Here is a 23451-nt window from a genome sequence, read left to right as displayed (position 1 = left end):
CAGAGTTCCCTCTTGCTCACACTCTTCTATTATCCTGGACATCTGCAGTTTGGCTTCCTGGATTGCCTGGCATGTAATATAGGCGTTACCAGTAAAGCCTCTAACCAGCTGGTTCCCCAAGCAGCTGCCCACAGGCCTTACGGGAGGTTGAGCTGGCAGACCCTGCCTCCTGTCAGCAAGACCAAGAGAATCAGTCCAAGGTTCCCAAGTCTTCTGCCATGGCCCAGGGCTTGCCCAAAGCTTGTAGTGATGGAGACACTCTTTTTTCACTTCCAGTATATAGAAAAATCCAGCAGCAAGAACATCTGCTGCTTAATCATGCCTTGATTGATTGAACCCAAGGCTTCCTGGCATTCACCTGCCAACATACACACCCTCACCAGACAGTCAACTAATCAGTTCAAGCTTTTCTGGTTTATTAACTAAACATATTTTTCTACACTGACACATTCACTAAATTCTCTTAGACTCATCCTTTTGCTGCTCATTCTTTGTAAATCTTCCATTGCTCCACTAGGGTCCTCTCAGCAATGGAAAGTCAACCTAATGGAGATTTCCATGATGGGAATACTACACAATTTTACTTTTTTTACACTGAATAATGTAGTTCTAAATAACATTAATGCCTCATTAGGACAGCTCAAAAAAATTAATGGATGTTTAAGAAGCTACAGTCAAAGTATCTTTTCTTCAGACAATCCTTACAAACCCTGCATTTTAAATTGGATGCAGTTGAGTCTTCTTTGCCATTATTTTATACAGGTAAAAAATAAACTGCTGTACCTTTCATGGGATTTTCCGCCTCCAATTTCAATATGGTATTAAAAAGTTTACAGCATTTCCAAACATCCTTCATTTATAGACTTAAAAAATCCCTTACGATTTCACTACGCTTGTTCTGAACTTAAGAAGTACCTTGGATGTAGTTCCTTGCAGTATGTACCTTGCATGCAAAGCCACTGAGTTCTGCTGCAAGAGCAGCTGTTCCTCCCTTCTCCCATTTGAATAGCTTATATTTAAGACAAGATTTCTTCTTAAAAACTACTGTAGACAGCCAGCAAGGACTGTGAGTTCTGTCAGGCAGGCTAAATGTACATAGACACATAACAGAATCTGGGGGAAAAGTAAACTTTTAAACAATCTCTTTGCTTTCATGTTCTGTATCCAAAAACTTACCCAGATGCTGTTACTGAGGTAGTTCAGATTCTCAGAATATCCAGGTTGGTGGAGTCTATCAGGTTGCATTTTGCCCTGGAGTCGGTCCAGGAAAGCATTATTTACCCTTAAAACACAACAAAAAATGAATAATGAGTGAAGGTAGCTGAGGAGTTCACAAACATTTGAAATTTAGCATACTTTGAGTGGCTTTCCCTATTGGCAGTTTAATACCCACCTTCCTCTGTTTTTCAAATCTGTGCTGCATAGCCATGGACAGGCATGACATAGGGTGGATTTAATTTTCAATTCACTAGGTGCATCCTTATCCAGGGATCAGCCCGTTGTGATTAAAAGGCATAGCTCAGCTGCTGTGAGAAATGCACCAAAATTATCTGTAGAAAGATGACCTGCATACCACCACCCATCTTATTGGGGAGGTATTGCTATTTTGGCAATTCACCTTAGGTAGTCTTTCAGCTTTCAGTACACAAGGAGAGTTTCCAGAAGTACTAATTTCCTAACGTCAATGAATAAAACCACTTAAGCTTGTTACTAATAGAGACAATTTGTGTAGCTGACAACTTTCCCTACCATACAGCTCTGAAATCAACTCTAGCATTTCTTTGTACTGCTCTATCAATCTGGAAAGCATGCACAAATACAAATGTACTTTTCCTCAATCTCTTCTAAGTGTTTTCAAACCTCCTGAAAACTGTTTCTTTTTTCTCCCTATTAATGCTTAGGACTGACACACATGCTTAGACATGACTGTTGTTTTAATGTTTTACAATGCTATTCGTAAGAATGATGTAAAATGCAAGATGCTGGATTATTTCTATCTAGGGACATGAGATGGACTGAATCAAAAATCCTTCATTAACTTCTATGGGTAATTATCTCAATATCTTTGCTACAGAAAAATAAGAAATGAAAACAGTATGGAGCGTGGTTGCCTAAAGAACTATTTTTTTTATATATATTACCTTAATGATACAAAAAAACCCACAAATGGTGGTTTTATTTTTGAGCCTAAATGTTGCTTCTTTTTACCAGCACAAAACAAAGCTGACAATAAAGCTGTGCTTCAAGATAATGGAAAACCAGTTAAGCGACAGAAGTGCAAGATTAGATCTGCTGAGCACAGAGAGGGCACAGCAGTGGGGCACAGCCCTGGGGTGCGAAGCAATACAGCTGCAGAAGGCCTTGCTGCACTGCAGCTTCGATCTGTGTCAATATCGAATCCCACGTTTATCTCTGCCTGTTAACTTCAGTGACAGCCAACCACGAAACGTGGCATTGACAAAGTAGCACATACTAAAATAAAGCAAGATTGAGTAAATAAATAAAAGATAGATAGATAAAATGTTTCCCAGCTGAAGCTACTGTACTAGTAGTTACCCATGAAATTACTAATAGCTTCTACCCTATATCCTGTGCCGATAGGGTAAAGTGAAAAAGGTACTCTGGGTCACACTGCATTACAGTAAACAGTTGTAATGATGGGTGTTAGTGTCTCATTTGAAGGCAAAGTTAAACCAGAAACGAGGTCAGGGATCCTCATTGCAATCATCTTCTAAATCATGAATGCCTGCAATTTTGAGACCATTTCCAGATAGGAATTTAATTAAAGTGTGTTCTGCATTTTTGCATCATACCTCCTCTGTTCGTTTTGACGTGCTCTTGTCCTGGCTTCCTCCTCCTGCTTTTGTTTAAATTCCATTAATTCAGCCTGGGAATGATAAGAGAAAAAACAAAAAAACCCAAGTATCTAAACAACCAACAAACTTTTAATTAACAAACCTATGTTGCAAACCCAATTAATTCCACATGGTGTTACCTCCAGCTAGAGCCATGAGACAAGTTCATTCCCAGAACTTCTCTCAACAGCATTTGATTTATGTGACAGCACGATGTTAAAATCTGCATTCATTTTTCTGTTCAGCATTACACTGGATGAGTTTTGTTTGTGCCTTAAAAGGTGGGAAGTTACAGGATTCAGACATTCACAGTCCTAAATTTGAAAAAGTATGCCAGACAGGATTCTGCTTTCCCTTGCCCCCACCCATGGGTTTGAATTCCCCTGTGGGTCCAAGGAGGAATACAGATGAAGTCACTTTGCAGGAGCAGACATAGTCATCGCACCCACAGGGTATGAAGACATGCCCTTTGCCTCCTGCCTCCATGAAGCATGAGGAGAAGATAAGAACAAGGGTATGTGGCATGGCATGTCACCCCCAGCTCCCTGGGGCTCCCCCCAAGGGTGAGGGAAGGGCAAATGGTACCTGTTGTACCAAATGGTAAAAGTCTGTGCAAGCTCTCAGTGTTGCAGTAGCCTACCATCCTTACGCTATTAAACTTTATAAAGGAAATTCTTCTCAGAGGAGAGTTTGCTTATGCAATTTCAACCAGGACTGCAAAGGAAGCACAGGCTGTACGACTCTGCTCTGCATGTCTGCTTGTTTGTCTGGCTCTTTCTTCCTGCAATGCACCCAAGAATTGGAGATGCAGATTTTTCTGCAAAGAAAACTTGGCTTGCAGGCCGAGGGGGAAGGGATGGGAACAGACCCATCTTTCATATTTTCCATAGCAACTAAGCAGCCGTAGGAATAGGAACTAAAATAAAATGATGCAGTTAGATAAAAGCTTCAATAACTGAATGGAACCACAGAAGTTGTTTTGTTTTTTTTTTAAAAAAAATCAATTTAAGTGGAACATTAAATAAAAACTATGCAATAAATGTATGAAGAAAATCAATAACTGTGAATGTGTTGTGTATCAATATTTGTCTAGCCCTAAAAGAAGAAACAGGATTAAGAAATAAAAAAGCCAACCTTAATTTTCAGTGTTTTAAATAACTATTCAACCTGAAAATTAAAACGCAGTATCTGACTTTCCAATATGCTGAGTCCTCTCTTGGAGTAATGTCTGAAATATATTGTGTCTATATGATGCGGTGTTCAAAGCGTACTGAAAATTTCTAAATCAAGCAATACACACTAAAACCTGTTTTGAAAAAAAAAAAAAAAAGGGAACTGACAATACCTACATGTTTTATAACTACACTGTGCTAGAAGGTACACACAAGACAGAATTCACAGTTATTTTATTAAATATTAGTTTGAAGAGAGAAACGCACCAATATATATCTGAGGGACAATTATTGGAGCCTTTAAAATACATATTATATACAGTAGGTTTATAAGTAGTGCATTACTCTGTGCAATAGGTAGCAGCAACTGTGAAGGCAAGGAGCACTTGGAACTGTGCACTGAGCAAGAGCAGTCTTAAAAGCACCCAACAGCTTCTCAGCAAGTTGTGGAAATCGGTAGAGCCTAAAGCTCTAAATGAGTTCCTTAAACCAAACTCATACAGTAGGGGCATGTTATTTCACATCTGTAGTTATTTTCTCTATGGAAGAATCAATGTAAAGAATACAACAGCTACCAGACTTATACCCATCAGGACTGGCTTTCAAAAAATTTTCCTCTGTACAGTTCCTGGGATTAAGCACACACCTGATGGGGAAGTAATTAAAAGCTTCTCTTTTCCCCCACCTTTTATTTCCAGCACCCTGGTTGCTAGAACACTATGAAACAAGGACAGTTATCGCCAATATTTAACAAAAGATATCTATGAGAGGGGCTCAGTCACTTGTCCAGCTCTAGTAGAATCTCACCGCTTGGAATTTCTCATGCTAAGATTCTGCTGCTGGGGAAGCAGTTGAACATTAACTTGGATGGTAGTAACAGCAGAGGCATGGCAAAAGCCTCAGTATTTTTTCATATGTTTTTGAATTATTTGCTAATACGATTTTCAAATGCTGCCCTCCCCATACTTGCACAGTCAGACCTGGAGCCAAGTCAGATAACTTGGCACAGCACCATCACCTTGTGTAGACAAACTTTATGTGGATACGGTACCCAAATCTACGCCAGAGGGACTGCAGTGGTTCAGACACATTTCAGGCAATGCATGCCACGTATGCAGAAGATGAAGTTCAAACCTGCAGTTGTGGCATGCTTGCTTTTTAGACAATTCAAAACTCTTCATTTAGGTGGTTAGCAAGGGAACAGAGCAGCATACAAGCTTAACAGCAAATCTGAGTGCTTCCGCAACCCCATTCGGGAGGCAGGGCTCACAGGCCTCAGCTCTCTAGAAAGAGACTACTCAGAGTCCGAGTTCATCATGAATATCTCAGGAAGATTACTTCTGCCTGAAAGAGAGGAAACTGGTTTCCTTAGCCTATGAAATCGGGTGCCATGGTCAGAAAATGCTCTGCACAATTATTCAAATGGAGAGGTGAACAGGAGCCAGTCATCCAGATGCAAATAACCTTGAACCCAGAAGGTAAGTAAGTCCCTGCCCACATTTTACAGCTTGGCTCATCTCTCCCACAATATTTGAATACAGTGACCGAATCACTTTTGCGAAAGAGAAACTCTGTGCGTAGGTTACAAGTAATCAATGTATTTAATTGGTTTCACAGCATGCAAAAATGCTACAATATGCAAACTGTTGATGTATAATTACCTTCCTCCGTTGTGCTTGCTTCATCTCCTCTAATCTTCTTTTTTCGTCCTCTCGAAGAGCTTGCTTATAAGTATGGCTTCTTACCTATTGTTCAGCAGAGAATATAAACAAATTGGTGTGGGGAGAGGGGGGGGGCAAAGTCCCCAACCTTATTCCTAAATCATTATACAGGTAATTAACAAAACAGAAACAGATGAATAATTCCAGTTACTTATAAAACCAGATTGGCCTCAAGAGTAGAATTTAAGCAAGAAGTGGCCTAAAGCTTCTCAGTCTCAGTTTGGTCGAATGTCCACTGGCACGTCACAAGGCAGCCACAGCACGTGCTGTCCCATGTGCCAGTGTCACACATACATATGCTCAGGATACCCTGAGCAGTCAGAAAACACTGTCAGGATGTGTGGTAGTGTGATGGGGTACTCTGGGAAGAAATAAAAGTACTGAAAATATTAGTGAGATAAAGCAGAACGGAGGTCTGGTAACAGAGAGGAACTCAGGATTATTTGTGGAAAGGCATTTGTGGAGGTAGGGCTACAGAAGCTGAGAGATCAAACCTGCTGTACTATTTGTGGGGCAGCCAAGAGAACTAAAAATCTGAACTACGCATCATGAATAATGTGTTCAACTCTGGTTTTGTTACAATAACTAGCCCTGGTCTTTCACAAGTAGTAGTTGTTTAAAAAAGACAACCTACTGCTAGGATCTTACAGGATCCTTAGAATCTTGTACACAGGAACTTAGATTGTAAAGCCTTTGAGCAGGGACATAGTGTAGCACACTAAAAAATGAGCCAGTGTAATTTAATACAAGTGTGCAGCTTTGACTTTAGTGAGGAATTTGTTGCAGGTCTACACAATGTTCTCAAAACTTGATATATGCATGCAGAATGACACCATTAAAACAACAGGCACATAATTTGCTAAAAAGACTGAATAGAGAAAGCAATTATTAATAGCTCAATTTTGAGCTGGGAGGAGTTGTTACATATGTCCAGGGAGACTCATTCTGGGCCCAATATTATTCATTACTCTCTGTAATGGCTTGGAGAATTGTGTGGAGTGTATGTTAATCAAGTTGGAAGACAATAAAAATCTACACAGGATTGGTAACACTTTGAAAGACAGGATTAAAATTAATTATGAGCTTGATTAAATAAGCAGGCTGAAAAAGTCACCAATGACAGAGTCACTCCAAAGACGTTAAATTTGTTCATGCACCTCAAGTAACGTTTGACACTGATATTTGAACCAGGTGTGCTAAATTAATATCATTATCAAAGAAATTATGTGAGGGAAAAAAATTTGATCAACATTACATCGTTCCACACCTCTCTTAGAACACAAATCTTAAACTTAAAAAATCACAGACACACACACACACATATATATGCCTCCCTTTTAGCATGCATGTCAAGCACCTAAGTTTATCACATTTCACTATTTCAAATACATTGTTCCTGAATCTTTTAATTACTCCAGACAAAGGGCAGGTCCAAGATAACATCAAAATTAGAGTTCAATTTTTCCCACTGGTTTAGCATTTTGGTACTACACCAAGTTTATTTAGATAACAACTCATTGGTTATGTGTTTCAGATTCCTCACACAGAGGTTGTGCATATGCCTATAGACCATACCTTACACAAGTTGGTTGGGAAGACATTTTGCTAACTGCATTGTGCATTATAAGGAAGTTATTAATTGATTCATAAAGCTATAAAAATGCTGCCATGCAAAAGTCACGTATAGTATCAGCTAGCATTAAAGAACAGTACAGCTAAACGATGTATTTTATCTGCTTGGATACTAGTGAAGCCAAAGATGAACATGGTATATAATTTGGCATAACTGATTAAGAAACCCTGCAAAAACTGGAACAAGAAAGGCACACATAGGTAGGTGAGGTAGAAGGCAAAGGCTAAAAGTAGGACATGTTCACCTGAAGAAATTCAGTGTTCCTTTAGGCATCTACCCACTTCTGTATAGATATGAAGACACCACACCAAAATCCACGTCAGCCCTGGGGACACGAGCTCATTTGTCTTCGCAGTTCAATGCCCACACCATACAAAAGGCTGCAGAGCTGGGTTATCCCTATCAAAAACACAAGCTTCCCACTGTTTGGAGTATCAAGTGCTTCAAGAGGGAGGTAGAAGTGGTTTCAAGACATCTTTTCTCCCTTCCCGTAGCCTTTCATCTCTCTTGTCTGCTCAGGACTACAAGACAAGTCTGAAAGCCACCCTCCTGCAATGCTGGGCAGAAGTTGGCTCCTTCAAGCTATATATCCGCCTACATACGCTAAGATTTCTTTAGGGTTTTCAGAGACACAAAATGACCTGAGGAATCAAAGGGGAAAGGAACTGATTTTCAGTATCACCTTCCCTTTTCATGTAATGAAAACCAGGAAGAGATACTAGAGGCAAGACAGAGCTGTCGTATATTCTGTTTGCAGCAATTGCTATAATGCCAGGTCCTTGCACATTTCCAAGGCTTCTGAGGAAATATGGTGGTAAATCTTTTCCTCCCTTTACTCAGCTGTTGGTGTTCAAGGTTGTATACAAGAGGGCTGCCCAGATTGAATACTTCCAAGTTTCTCCTGACTAAGGACTATTGCCTGTAACGACAATTTCTGTCCATTTGGCTGCCTGCTCTCTGTCTTCCCCCAATTACAAACCTCCCTCAAAGAGAAATACTTCTGTCTCAGGGTTAGTTTTCCTCACTGCAAGCTTTTACATCAGCAGGAAAGCTTAGTTTAGACACAAAGAGACTAATCGTATGCGAAAAAGCCTTTTTGAGGCCATTAAAATAACGAAACTTATGCAATACTTTATCTGTTTCATAATTACATTGATACTTACCAGGCTCATTCAAACTGGGACAAAGTCCCCAAGCAGTCTATGGAATCACTTTTAGGATGCAGTGAGAAATAAGCTTCTCTTCTGACTAGATTTTCAATGCAGTAAAGCATCTGCTGACATGAACTAGTTGAGATTTCATAAAAGCTTGCCACCAGCGGATGGGTACAGAGCAAATTTAAGATTCTGCTCTGACCTTAGAATATAAATCTGGCTCTCATTTATCAGAGAGAGATCTGTGAATAATAAAGGCAATCCCCAACTATGTAGGGTATTCTGCTGGTTTGTAAGAGACAATGTAGGCAATCTCACTCACTCACCCAGAAAGACTCCTTGATACTCACTCAGTTATGTCTAGGCAATTAAGCTCAATTAGAATATTCTGCTATTACACTATTGACAGCACCTGGAAAGCTGACAGAAAATATAGCACATGCCATGGTTTTGCTTACCCATGCTGTAGATTCTGGGCCACGATCAGCAATCTGACAGGAATCACTCTTTGGCAAACCCAAGTCCAATCTGTTCAATAATTCATTGGTTTTGCTATGAAGAAATCCAATCCAAATAGAATTGTTAGTGCTTCCATAAAAATAAATACAGCTTTTTATTCCACCCTTGGAATCTAGCCTAGACGTTTTATCATGTGACTGCTGAAAACCATCACAGGTGGAACAAAAGGTTATAGAGACAGACAGAATGAAATGGGACAGAGGATACAGAACCTATATCATAGATAAGATATTTGTGGGGAAGAATTTTTAAGCAATTGCTGTCATTTGCACGTTTGGGGTCTACAGTGGCTATGCTTTCTTCCCTTACTGTAAAGCTCCTAAACCACCGAATTGCATACCACTGGATTTCATCAGGATGCAACTGCTTCACCGAATTGTTGGAAATCCTTCTACCAGATCTATAAATCTCAGATAATTAATTTAAAATATTATTTTAAGGATTTTTCCTTCATGATTAATAAATGCAGCCTTACAACAGGTTACTTAATCAAGCAGAAAGATTTTGAAGCATTTTGTAGCATTGAAAAAAAAATAAAAAAATGCCTGCCTTTAGTTGAAGCAGAATTGCACAACATTGTCACTTCTCATTCTGGAAAGGGCAATTTCATTTTTCCAATCACATCCGTTACAAACCAGATTTTCAAAGTAGCGTCATTTTGCTCACAGTTTCAACCAACCACACTTAAACAAAGTCACAAGCAACAACCATAAACAAATGTTAAGTACGGGAGATTCAGTGCTGTGTTCAGAAACCAGTTCCTAACTTGCAGTCCCAGGCATATCTATTCAAGCCTTTGCTCACTCAAAGGAATAGAGTTAGAGGAAAGAGGCAATTTTATTTTTGTATGCAGCTTTGGAAAGCATGAATGTACTGAAGCGATAGCAGAAAGAGTGCTTCAAGAGGCATTCAACACAAAAATTTACTCTGCTAAGAGGGCAACCAGCTAGCTCTGTGGGGGAGAAGATGCTGTTACCAAAGACAGCTACTTAACCTTGGAGAAAAAGCCTTGGCTGCCAAAGAGTGATGATGACTAACTGCTGAAACAGACTAGCAAGTGTGTTTTTATCTTTCAGTCCATGATCTGAAATGGTGAATAGATGCATTTTTGGAACATGTCCTGCTGGTCAGTGGTTATATTGAGAAGTGGGGAAAAATAACAAGAACTCACAAGTTCTTCTCTGCTACTCTACACCATACAAAACCATGTTACCACTTTGGGTACAGAGTACTTGCTCAAGCTGGAGCAAGCCATGCTTTTTGAGTCTCGGTATTCTCAGTTCACTCCCTTTCCTCTATTACCCGGGTAGTTAACATGGATCTCAGCCAATGCACAATACAGAAAGAACCAAGTGAAACATAAGATTTCCTGCTCTACAAAGCACCTGTATATCAAGGTTAAATAAATTAATAGTCTTCTTACCCAAGTGCTAAGCACACACATTTTTTTCCATGAAAGATGAGTGGCTGAGTGGTGAGATTGCACAGAATAATTTGCGGAACTTGAAGTTTTAAATTGCAGATTTTGTGTTTCTCTACCCATGCTAAAATTGCTAAAATAATTTATTTCTACACCAGAAAGACTAAGAACTCCTGCAGAAAGTCTAGAATATATTTGAGCAGGTTAAAGCTCTGCAAAGAAATATGGCAACTTGGGGGTATACCTGGATGTCCTAATTCCTTATGGATGGCAAAAAAATGACATGGAGTATGAGGAAGTTCTCATTATTTGCATAAAAATGGGGTGGAGGGTTAAGACACTGCATATCCCAGATCAGCACACTGACAGGTGAAAAGCTAACTCAGATTTGGTATTAGAAATGACAGTTACAAAAGTGGAAGCAAATAAAGTTTCTCAGCAAGACTGTGCACTACCTTTGAATACAGAAAAAACCCACTACACCAGATGAACTAATTAATACCTTAACAAAGTGTCTCTATCACAAGAAAGGGACTCAGATTTCTGAACCCGAGTAAAGACAAACTCAGTCAAGTCAGTCACATATGTTAATTCGTTGTGCATCACCTCTGTGGAAACCCAGCAATACATCTGGAGTTGCCAGACTGTCAAAATATTGTCTGAATGGTATTTTTCATAATATTAAACCTATAGTCATAACAATGCAGAGCACAGCATAAGCCATGCTGCAGGGAAAGGGAGAGATGACAGTTCAATTAATGTTCCAGAGAGGAAAGCATTATCTCCAGCAGGAAATCAGCATATCAAAGTGTCCATAGGTGTTCCACATTCAGACAGTTGGAGCAACATCTCACTCGCTAGAACTTCAAGGGCTAATCAAAGATGTTAATAAAATGTGTTCCTCTAAAACTAATTAATATTAAGGAATGAAGAACATGAGCTGAAGAAATTAATTTCAATACAGCAGCATCCTGATACCCTTCAAAAATAGCTAGGCAAAAGGAGATCCAATATTTAAACGAACCAAGCAGATGGCGCCCTCCTAACAGGCTGCTAACCTGAGCTCGGACTACCCCTAAGCATCAGGCGGAAGGGAAGACAACCACTCAGAAACACTAGTTAAACTGGAGTGATCTTATGATGGCATTTTGCCTTTCTCAGTAGCCCTGTTTCCCATTACACCATTGGCAATGAGCCTTTCGCTCTGCTAATTAAAACAGGCTACTCCTATACCAGAACGTTTAGTAGGACCAGGCAATACTCTCAGCAGAGGAACTCAGCCATCTATACTGCGGTTACAGTTCCTGCAATAGTCTTGACCTGTTCCAAATAGCTTCTGGCTGCTGTCTGGGAAAAAGTATCAACCACAGGTGACTCCCAACAGGCACAGTGGATGTAACAGCCCCATTTTTGGAGGTGAAAAAGTTTGCTGGCAATGGAAGCAGGCGGTCTCAGGTCTGTTGGCCTCAGAAGGGAAAGTAAGTGACAGTGTTTAATTTATTAGCACAGACGCAACTGTGGGGGAGTGAAGCACAATACTGGATTTGGGGGCTGAAAAACTCTTTAATGCTGTCATGGGAAAATACTGACTCTGCTGCCAGGAACATTGAGTAACGTGCTAGGAAGGGACAGTGCATGACTGTGGAAATCAGTCCACATTGCAGATGCTTTCTGTGGGGGTCCTCAGAGATACGGCTTTACATTTCACAACTGTTCTTCAGACAGAGTCCTTTCTTCAAAGCTGTTACATAAAAGCATATACTTGAAGCTCAACAAGGACACGTAAAATGCAGAAACATGAATTTGCTACGTGTTCCACTGACAATGGTGCAATTTTGGGATTTAGAGTTGGCACCCTGCACTCACGAGTTACTTCTAGATCAGGAAATCCACACACATTTCTTATTGTTTGGGACGCTGTATTGTGTGTGCTGCCCAAATTCCCACTGGGGTGAGGCAAGGGGGTAGATATAAAAGCTGGAGTGAGCCTAGGTTCCTATGACCGAGGTAGGAGTTCCAAAGCTCCAACAGGGTCACCAGCCTTGACAGCCAAGAAGCAGAAAGCTCCACAGTTGACTCAAGCATGCAACTGTGGAAGATATGAAGACCCACAACTGATCTTGTTGCAGGACCCAAGATCTAAAATCCTGTGCAGAGGTCTTTAATTTTGTGTGTCATTTGGTCTTAACTCCTGTGACATCTATAAAGCCAACAGAAGAGCCAGTACTGAAAAGGACTCATCCTTAGGGACGTGAATAAGGATATGGGCTCTGGCCCCAGCATCTTCCTCCACCCAAGTCACACAGCACTGCTTGCTAAGCTTTTAATTTGAGATTGTATTCCTCAGAACAAAGATGTAAAGAAAATAAATTTTTGGCCTATATATAAAGTTCTTGGCTTTAAGTCTGTTTTACAGACTAATATTAAAAATGCATAAATTAAAAAGGTTTTTTGTAACGTTCATTACTTCTTCCCAATGAAACCAGTGGCAGGTAATTCTTTTGCTCTAATTGATGGATATTGAAATGCCAGGACACAGAAAAATATACTGGCTTTTATGCCAGTGCTTTTGAAAAAAAAGGCAGCACAATACTTTTGCATATATCATAAATCTATTTATTTCTCTTGACATTTTTTAAAAGATAATGGCCACTCTTATTAATACTGAAAACAAGACAGCTCCTGAACGCCTTGTTTTCCCAAGCTGCATCAGCAGCATCTCCAGCATTACAATTCTGCTCTAATGAATGTTCGCAAGTATGCTAAGAGCCATTAAAAAACAGTAATATAAAATAAAAATAAAGAATCCCAAGCCAAGTAAATCATTACAGCCATTTCAGAGAGGAGACAACATGAGTAGTCATTAAGACAACAGTAGCACCCAGTGCTGAATGACATGGACACATCAGCTTCCAAAGTCATTGCCAGCAAGCAATGCTAAAGTTATATTTCAACATTCCTTCCAATTAAGCTAAAAAACTAAAACCCATGCATAATTCATACATAATGTTATTTTCACACATCTGCCCAGAAGTTTCACAATGGTTTTTAAACAACAGCAGGATTCCCCCTCTCAAAAACAAAACCAAAAACTAAAACTGAATTTCCTTCAAGACGCATCTTTTTGCAGCACCAGCAAGCATATCTACACTGCTCCCCACTTCAGCTTACTTAATTGGTGAAGCATAACAACTTCCCTGGCTTTTGCAGAAATTAAGATCGGTTGATTAACACTACCAAAGCCCACCCATAAGAAAAGCTGCCCTTTGTTTCGGTAAGGTCCGTGGTGGGTGTGTTCTTACTGATGCCCTTGTTCCTTCCTCAGTGAGGGCTCTGCTTTATGCATTGCCATATGCATCCTGGTCAGGCACTTGCTATGACACACAAGCCAGGCTGGTACTAGGGCCGCTGTTGCTCCTCTATCATGTGGCCTAACAAACATCAAATGTTAAAATAGAAGAAATTACAGAAGCTGTCACAAAGGTTGATGAGACTGCTGTCCATTTATGGAGGTTTCCCATAGATTCCATCTTGGGAGATGGAGAAAGAGACTCCAAAGGGAGGTATAGTTGGGATTTTCACTAATGAAAATCAGTTGCTAAAGTGGGAATGAAGCTGGGAGGCCAGTAATACTATTTGTGGAAATAATCCCACCAAAGGTACGTATTTCAAAACTAAGCCATTAAGAAAGTTGCAAGTAGCCCGAGTGGAGCCACCAATGGCTTTTGCTGGTATACATGCGCCCTCTCACATCCCCTCTTCTTTGCAGAGATTTACCACAGCAATAAGTTTACAAGGTTTAAAGAAGTTCAGAAGGCTACAAGTAACTGCCATGTTTCCTACAGCTGGGCCATGACAAGGGGCAAGGCAGTAAAAACATCTCCATTTGTCAGCAACAAACGTGCCCTCAACTCTACATGGGTTCTGGTTCTCCTATATGTCAACTCTAACCCACACCAGCAGGACAGAGTCCACTTTTGGGTAAAAATAAAACCAAACATCAGCCATGTGCAAAGTTCTCAGCATGAACTAACATCCATTTTTTGGTGTGCATGTGGGTGTGGGATTTATCTTTTGCTGGAAGCTATAATGTGAAAAATTACAATGTGAAATGCCTGTGTGATGTTGATGGCTCTTCTGCAATGCCCTTTACTGGGAAGAAAGGCCATCCTCTGGGTATTTAGCTCGCTTGCTTTCCAGCACAGATTGTTTTGGTAGCCACACACCAAGCTTAACGCAGCATTCACAGACTTCACTGGAAGTAATGTACAAGCATACTAACGAGGACTTGGACAAATCTAATGATAGTGATCAAAACTGTACTATCTTTGGCTGATAGGCTTTCTTGCCTGACAAGTTCTTGTTCTTGAGGATAAGAACAAAAAACGTGGCAGTAGTTCATATTAGGTATAAAGCTTCAAGCATAGAAATATTATTTTTTTTCAAAAAAGGCAACTTTCTCAGCAGAATTATTTTCATCATTCCCTATCCACACCCAAAACTAATCTTTCTGTCAACCAACTACCAACTTGCTTTTTTTGTTTTCCTGACTAGATAAAATAATACAGCTAAGGTATTTTTTCCTCCCACCAACTCATCCAATATTCTTGGAAGTTATCTTAGATGTAAGTTTAATTTATTATCTAAAGTAATAAGCATAAATCCAGTTTTAAGGGAAGTGCAGTTTTGTATAAGTCTATTGCATAGATCTTCCATTCTGTGCGCTCCATCTGCATGTGCAATCTGCTTCTATATTTTCAGCCAGCTTGCATGGGCAGATTAATGCATACAATTAGAAAGCAACCTCACAGGCGTTCAATAAACTGCCTTCATTATTACACTCAAGAGAGTCCCTTTGGATGTCTATAAAAGCCTAGTTTTCTGCCTGTTAGCTAAATAATTGACAATGCTTAAAATAATCAGGAGCAAATGAACAAAATGAAGACCATTGTGGTGAAAAGAAGCAAACAAAAGATTCTCAAGGCTGCAAACCCTTTTTGTGTGAGTCCTCTTTCATTCTCTCTAGCAAGCTATGTTAAAAGTCTGGTCAGGTTTACATTTGCACTTCTGTGGGGAAAATTTGTTACCAGCCTGCTGTTTGAACCACACATCATAGGGGACGGAAAACTGGCAAGGACACTAGCATTTATCCTGTAAAAATAGATAAATAAATAAAAATTCTGTTTTGATTCAGGTTTTATTTTCTTACATTTTATGACTTTTGAGAAAACTGAGTTGGCAGGCAAATGTACATCAGCTTGGTTTGGTGAACCTCCTGCATTGTGTTTGGAATATGCACTCAGAGACACTCTGGCAAATTCTGTTTCCAGTTCCAAATTCTGAACAGAATATATTGAGTGCACACATGTACCCTAGTGCAGCAGTGCCAGGAATTTTTACAGGAGTACAACCTTCACAAAAACAGAGGCACGAGTATGTAACAAGGGGAAGGATGAAGTGATACAACATCCATCATGTACTATTAAAAAGTAACCCTGTGTTCTAGACTGCTTTTCCCATTACATAAATAGGTAGATGACTATTAGAAAAGCTGTGGACCACATCCAACACTACAGTTTCTGGGAAGTCAAATCCAAATTAAATAAAAGCACCTTACTAGAGAGCTGGGCTAAAATCATATGGTGGGAAACACTACAGATCAGGTACAGAATCATACAGCCTGCACAGCAAGCCACAGAGAAAAGCAAGTCACGAGGTAGCCATCCCTCACAACTGTTTAAATAACAGGTTTTATGTCCTAAAGAGGGATGTCCTTAAGAGTCCTGGGCTACCCATCTAACCTCTTCTTCATTCCCATTTGGAAAGATGGACACTCAGTCTTTACCCTACAAGGATTAGCAATTGCAAAGTATGAACTACGCAAGCATTCATTCCCTTTTAATGCACTCTTGACAGAAACACAGCTTCTACCACAGGACACCAATGTAAAATGTATCCAAGACACCGTTACTCAGAAGGAAGGACTCCATTTCATGTGTAAGTAGTTTCTGGTAGAAACGTGCATATGTCATTATCTTCTAGATCTGACATCTTCAGAGGCAGAACCGTGGCAACACATCACCAATAAATCCCTCAATTGCATCTCCTCCGTTACTACAATCCATAGCAATCCTGCCATGCAGCAACTCCCCCAGCCCAAAGTCTGCTCCTGTGTGCTCTTCAGGGTTTTTCTACTCAGCTACTTTAGGAGATGCCTTGTGAGTACTGTCCATTTTAGTCACCTAATAGAGCTTGAGTCCACCTGGTTCAGAGGAGCTGCTGATCCCAAAAAAGAGAAGCTCGCAGACTTTTCCACAGCACCCTGCATGCATATCTAGACCCCATTCTCATAAGACACAAACGTATACTCAAGTAACTATAACAGATACAGTTGACTTTCAAGGGCCAGCTGTACGCACAGAAAGAAGATAACAAGGCTTTCAATAGACAGCAAATAACTGTGTGCTGCAGGCAGCGGACAAGGTTGCAGACAACTTTTACTTTTTGGCATTCACTTAATTCATGTTACACCCTTTGAAAGGGGATTTCAGTCAGCGAGAAGTTATTGGTTTTAATAGTGACAGGAATTTAATCAGAACAATGAACTTCTGGGTAGCATCATACTTTATTGTCAGAATATGTTAATGAGATGTAAATCTTCAGTGTCCTTACTTATCAAATAGAAGCGGTACTTCATACAAGAGAGGCACTGATTGGGCTGTACCTGTGGAGGCTGATACAACTAGAGGCGGTGATCAATTTTAAAAGGTTTCTCAGCTAATGAGACTGTTGGTACACATTGATCTCAGGAAAACTGTGATGTTGCAGCTACAGATGCTTACAGAGGACAGAATAACCAGGCAGCTTATCTTTTGAAATGGCTCCAAAGGCCATGACTTTGCAGAGGTCCTTGCTTTATATGCAGCGCATGACCTTCCTCCCCGCCTCTCCCAGCAAGCAGGGAAGGTCAAAATACTCTAGCAGAGACAGCGAAGAAAGGAGTACAACCTCATATTTGTTCTCTTCACCTCTAGACATAGGGTCTTAGATGATGGAAGCAGCGAGTCACTCGTTTTTGCATAATAGGCAAAAGCACATCTTTAAATACCAAGCACTTCTACACAAACATGTCTCTAATAACTGGCAGTACTTCAGTGGAGTTACTTTACGAGATCTGAGATGTCACCCACTATCTTTCCATTACTCCTGGATGTTGTGCTCCATAATGTCAATGTATCTTAGCAATGCAACCTCAACAACATCCAGTGGTAAAGACTCATCTTCCTCTGTCCACCAAGGGATTCCTTTGGACCAGGGAAGGCACTAGCGCTACTCCATACAGCACGGGATGTTTTTGCTTAACCAAAATTCACTGTAGGTAGTTTTCAGGTCATTTCCTCCAAGCGCAGTATCTGCAGGGCCCTCCTGGTGGTATGTTCAATACACAGGACATACAAATAATCTTCTGATAGTTGAACATGATCTTGAGCAATGGAGCTCGACAGTTCATCTTTACCCTCAGCTGCATCAGTCAGTTTGGTTACCTAAGACAACACTTGCTGAATGCTCACCAGGCTTTCCTAGATCAGTGGACAGAATGGCTGCAAGCCAGTCTCCTTCTCAGCCTCAGCTCCTGCACCCCATGGGAACCAAATTACTTGCCCACATGAAGGTGTTTCAGAGGGTTTGGGCCTGCTTTTGACAGAACCAAGCTTACTTTTAATGGAAAAAGTGCTGATTTTTGGCTTAGTCACCCTAAGCCAAAAAAAAAAAAAAAAAAAAAGGTACAGACAGGGAAGGTGAGAGAAAGGAAGTAATATGTCTCTGTTCATAACTGAATAAGCCTTAAAACAAAAAACCCCAGATTAAATAGGAAGATAAGAACCCTGACAATGCCCTTGGAAAAAAAAAAAAGTCCCATAACTGAGGACCCTGCACTGAAAAAGGTTCTTGTTTAGTTAGGCTTGAAGAGCTTGAAGGTGTCTAGTCTGTCAGAAACAAGCAGAGAAATAAAGTTGTGCAGGGTCTTCAGAAATCCTGAGGAATCAGGGTGTGCGTGCGAGAAATCCACACCAGGACCAACAGAGGACAAACAGCAGGGAAAATACCAATATCTAGAGACAAACATTTGGCAATGTATTTAAAGCAAGAGGTGTATCTAAAGCTAAATGGGAAGAACTGAAAGGAAAAAGACACGGCTGAGATCAGTGAGAAAGCACTAAAATGTCTATACATTAGAGAACAGAGACTGGGCAAATGATGAAGGAACTGGAGCTACTAGCGTGGGACAAAAGTGACCTCTTTAAAGGTCACAGAGGAGGAAGGAGCAATCAATCATGCTAAGAACACAGGTGAGTAATTTCAGGAGCCAAAGATAAAAAAAGGTAAAGGTGACTAAACAGCATTGTGTGTTAATTATGTGATAGAATTGGTTTGTATCAGTTAAAAATAAATAAATGGGGTAGAGTGAACTGGCAAGGCAGGAACTTCACTGCCAATGGAATTAATTATGTCAGGAGTTAAGCCATATCTAAATCTGACATTAAGGAGGGATTCTTGGGAAACAGGTCTTCACAGCAGATCTCTACATTTAAGCTGTAGGACTGTGCTAAATATAGGAAGCCCTCATTATTTCTGTGTGGGTTAGTTTCTTTACTAGTCACTAAAATAAACGGGTGGAGATGTAATTTAGATCCTGTTTCAATAAGTAGTCTTGGATTGAACGATCACATATTGATTTAGTTACAGAAAGAAAGCACAAAGTCATTCTATGATTCACAGTTTTCATTTTAAAATTTATGTTTTCAGAAGCTAAGAGAAACCTACTGAACCCAGTTTCTCACAGAATAAGGCATGGAGGAGGGTTCAAATATTTCACAGTATCACAGAGTGGTTGATGTTGGAAGGGACCTCAGGAGGTCATCTTGTCCAACCCCCTGCTCAGGCAGGGCCACCTAGAGCTAGTTGCCCACAGCTTTTTAATATCTCCAAGGATGGAGACCTCACAGCCTCCCTGGGTGACCTGTGCCCATGCTCAGTCACCCTTAGATTAAAAAAAAAAGAAGTGCTTCCTGATGTTCAGGAGGAATCTCCCATGTTTCAGTTTGTGCCCATTGCCTCTTGCCCTGAAGTCAAAAGTTTCATGTCAAAAAGTGAAAGAACAGCAACAGAAGCCAAACCTTTTCTGAGCCCCAAACCAGACAAAAGCAAACAAATTAAACAAAAAAAAAAAACAAAAACAAAAACAAAAAAACAACAACAAAGCAAAACAAAAAACAAAACCCAACAAAATCCCAAAGCAGAAGGACAAGCAGATGAGGAATTTTAGGTAATAAGTTTCAATTTTTACTTACTAACATTGATCTTCAAGGAACATCTCTCCTCTTTGTATTTCTTGTTGCCTTTTTTTAACTTCAAGTCTCTCTGCCTACAGCATTCAAAACAAGAAAACATACTTGAGATTTGCAGTATGCAAGAAACAAACATTGATTACTTCAATTCAGGTATTTCAGTAATCTGGTTTTTCAAACAACTATAGCAGCAGGTGAGTACAGAAGTGACCCAATCTCAAATTTGAAAGTCTTTAGCCATGACCAAATAGCTCCCAGTCAAGAGACATCTGAAATAGAAAATGCTACTTTGCTCCTGGCAGACCGGTCTATCCTCACACAGGGTCTCACGAGCCTTCACAGCTCCCATGCCATGGCACTGCTGGGACCAGCTCTTGGTACAACTACTGCAACACTGGTCCTAGCAGGAAGGCAGAGGACGTGAATCACCGCACCAAAGCAGGGGATAGTCCTGTAGCATTGAAAGCACAGTGACAGGAGTACCTGTAGCTCTGCACGTAGATCTGTGGCCTTCAGGAGCATTAGGTACTGGCCAGCTGAACACGTCTTGAGATGGATGGAAGTGGGAAACACTTGTGCTTAATCAATGCTATTCTACCTCAGTTACCAAGCCCAGTGCAAGTCAACCAAACCTTTGACACACAAAACTCCTCTGGAAATCTGGATACCACACAAGTGATGAAGCCTTTTAACATAAAAATGCACATAGTTTCCAGTGGAAGGATCATCTATGCTGCCCCACCCCCAAAATTCAAGTCGAATAAAACATGAAACTAAATCAGAAACTAGAGAAGCAACAGCAATATGTACCTCAAGCTAAATTCCAGTCAAAGACTAGTCAAATGGTTTTTTTTGACACGCAGGCTGTAGGCAGGTTCAGTGTGAAGAGCAGTCAAAAGGCAGTTCAGTGTATTAAAAGCACAGAAGTGCCAAACTGGGATTTCAGCCCTGCTATATTTTAAGCACAAGCTCCCCCACTGCAGTTGGTGGGGGGATGCTCCAACAGCAGCTCCCACCCGAGGTTCACGACGACTAGCATGTTGAGCAAACTGCAACTTCAGACTGTCACTCTGCTCATCGCCCACCCTCAAAATGAAAAAAAGTAATATTTGGTAACCCAGCAACTAGACATTGCTCGAAACGAAGTGCCTGGGAAATTTCAGACAATACCTTGCAGAGGTGAGAAGGGAGCTGTGGGTGGGAATGGCCCGTTTGGTCAGAGCCCAGGTGAGGGATAGGACACTGCACCTGGGTGGAGGTATTGTGTAAGGCCAGGTAGAATAGGTGGGAGGCGGGGGTGTAAGAGGGAAAGCAGTGTTAAGAACAGGGTTGTAACCCCCACCCCAATAATTTTCTTCCTGCGCTGCAGTCAGTAACGTTTCAGAAGAATTACAATTCTGCTGGCAGTTACTCAATTACTTTGCCTTCAGTGATTTCAGGGTGGGTATTTTTTAATTGGATAAAGAATGACTGCCTGGAAGAAATTTGCAAAACAAGTGCAAATTCGTCCACAGCATGTATTGAATTAAGAGGAAAAAAAAATCCTGTCAGATGTCTGCAGATAGGAAAAGAGCCACTGTGTAGTATAATGCTATAAACTGTTGGAAGGCAAATGGCTTAGAAGTTATTTGGAGAAAGGCAATGGAAAAATAAACAAAAGGAGGAAGACAAATCTCTGAATAAGATGTCCCATTGCTCAGTCATCTGACATGCTGAGACAGTGGTAGAATGTATGAAGTACTGATGCAATTAAAAAAAAATAATTAAAGTAAGGAATATCACCCCACAGTACAGGTAAATTTTGATAGTGTTCAAGGGCTATCTTGTTTGCTCCTAACACCTCCACCCAGAGACAGATGATTTTTCAGGGAGAAGACTCCCACTCACCTATGCAACGTAACAATTTACAGGGAAAGAAAGGAAAGAGGAAGAAAGGAAACCTGATGGCATCTATTTTTGTCAAAGGTGACGCTGATATCCTCAAGACACCAGTAATAGCTCCCAGGCTTTTCACCGCCACTGCTCAGCACTACAAGCTGATGCCTTTACCTCTCAAAAAGCATTTGACATGGGATCCACCATCATACTGCAAGGCTCCCAAAAGTTCAAATTCAAAGATCACCGGATTTGCTGTGGTCTAGCTCCTAGCTAGAACAACACACTGATACTAACTTTTATAAATACAGTCCTTCAATATCACCCCCATCTCCCAGCAGATAAAAAAGAAGAAAAAAATCCTACAGCTATTCTACCACCAGAACAGTGCCTGAAAAGTATACCAGCATATTGAAATTATTTACTTGTGGCTGGTGTGACTATTTTCTGCTCTGGAGGTTTACCCTGGGACTCCTGCTTAGGACACATACAAATGACAGGCAACGGGACTGGGACATTCTCTAAGTAATGACAATCTATCAATAGACATTGCCAAAGCACTCCACATTTGGCATGGTCTTCATAAACAAAGCCAAGAGTGGAACAGCTGTGATACTGAAGGTAAACATGTTGAAAAGCATTAGCAGAAGGTCTGTAAAGTGCCTGGTTTTAACAAATTCCCAAAAAAGGCCATTCATGCTGATTAACACAGTCAAATTAAAGAGCACATGATCTGATAAAGAATAAAACAAAATTACAGCTTATTGTAAATAGGAGAGTTTCTAAAGATGGCAGGACTGTTACCACATAATGCAAGAGCAAAAGAAAGTTGCATGCAATAGAATTACACTAAGCCTTTTCACTTCAAATCTTTCAAATCTTTTAATGTTTAGTCAAGATTTAGAATATACAAGGAAAGGCTAAAGGCAGGGCAACAGGAACAGAGACTGAATGACAGGAAACATAAATATCCAGTACGCTGAAGTTACGCTATTTTGTGTACAGCACAAATGCAGAAAGCTTAAAAAAAAAAAAAAAAGCCAAATATCAGCCACTTCTTTTTTTCTTGGGAACTTTGATGGTCCTTTCACCCCAAAGACACACACGAAGTTATGGTTTGGTCTGGTCAAAATCTTTCATGTGAAGGGCTGCAGAAAGGACACCGAACCGCAGATGCCTGCTACTAATGAGCAAATAATAATTGTGCTACTCCCACACCTTCTGCAGATGAGACGTGCATCTCAGCACTAGGGACAAATGCAGAAATAGGGACTTCCTTGCTAATGTTACCAAGTCTCTCCAAAATTATTTCAGTGACCACTCAGAGGTCACTAGCTTAGGAGAATAGTCAAACTCATGCATCCCAGGGTTATCCCATGAACAAAGCAAAGCAGTCCCAGAACAAGCTGCCTCACACAAAGCACACAGGATCCCAACTCTCATTCACTGGAACCATGGAGACTTGCATACCAGTTCACACAAACTGGTCCTGTGGAACACAGAATGAGGGGGAGGGGTCCATCTTTCCTCTTTCTGGGAGCTGAAGAGAGACAAGGTAGATGCCAAGCACAAGGTATTCCAGCACCTAACCTCATGGTTAATTAAAGAATGACAGAGACAGTCAGGTGGACTCATACAAATGGTAAAGCAGATCTTCCACATTTGGGTACTGCCTTGGCAGACACCCAGTTTTCTCTTGGTCACAAAGGTAACAGGAGAGTGGATACCGCTTTTCTCTGCAAAACCAGCATT

At 40.5% G+C, this 23451-nt stretch overlaps 1 protein-coding gene across 4 annotated transcripts in view; it reads right to left on the bottom strand.

The window, feature by feature from the left end:
- EPSTI1 (epithelial stromal interaction 1) overlaps nucleotides 1-23451 on the bottom strand; it is a 48633-nt gene that overhangs the window by 5663 nt on the left and 19519 nt on the right. For all 4 annotated transcript variants that reach the window (XR_005826457.1, XR_005826456.1, XM_040584342.1 and 1 more), the window contains 5 exons: nucleotides 19828-19901; nucleotides 8994-9087; nucleotides 5689-5772; nucleotides 2814-2887; nucleotides 1177-1282 (listed from right to left, as the gene is read on the bottom strand). Coding sequence is in view for 2 of the 4 variants with exons in the window: in XM_040584342.1 (XP_040440276.1) it covers nucleotides 1177-1282; nucleotides 2814-2887; nucleotides 5689-5772; nucleotides 8994-9087; nucleotides 19828-19901 (432 nt within the window). In the remaining 2 variants the exon portion in view is untranslated. The remainder of the gene's footprint in view (nucleotides 1-1176; nucleotides 1283-2813; nucleotides 2888-5688; nucleotides 5773-8993; nucleotides 9088-19827; nucleotides 19902-23451) is intronic.

Source organism: Falco naumanni, chromosome 2 (genome assembly GCF_017639655.2).
Source record: "Falco naumanni isolate bFalNau1 chromosome 2, bFalNau1.pat, whole genome shotgun sequence".
NCBI classification, from domain to species: domain Eukaryota; kingdom Metazoa; phylum Chordata; class Aves; order Falconiformes; family Falconidae; genus Falco; species Falco naumanni.
The sequence above is the reverse complement of the archived record's forward strand: the minus strand, read 5'-3'. Positions and strand labels throughout refer to the sequence as shown.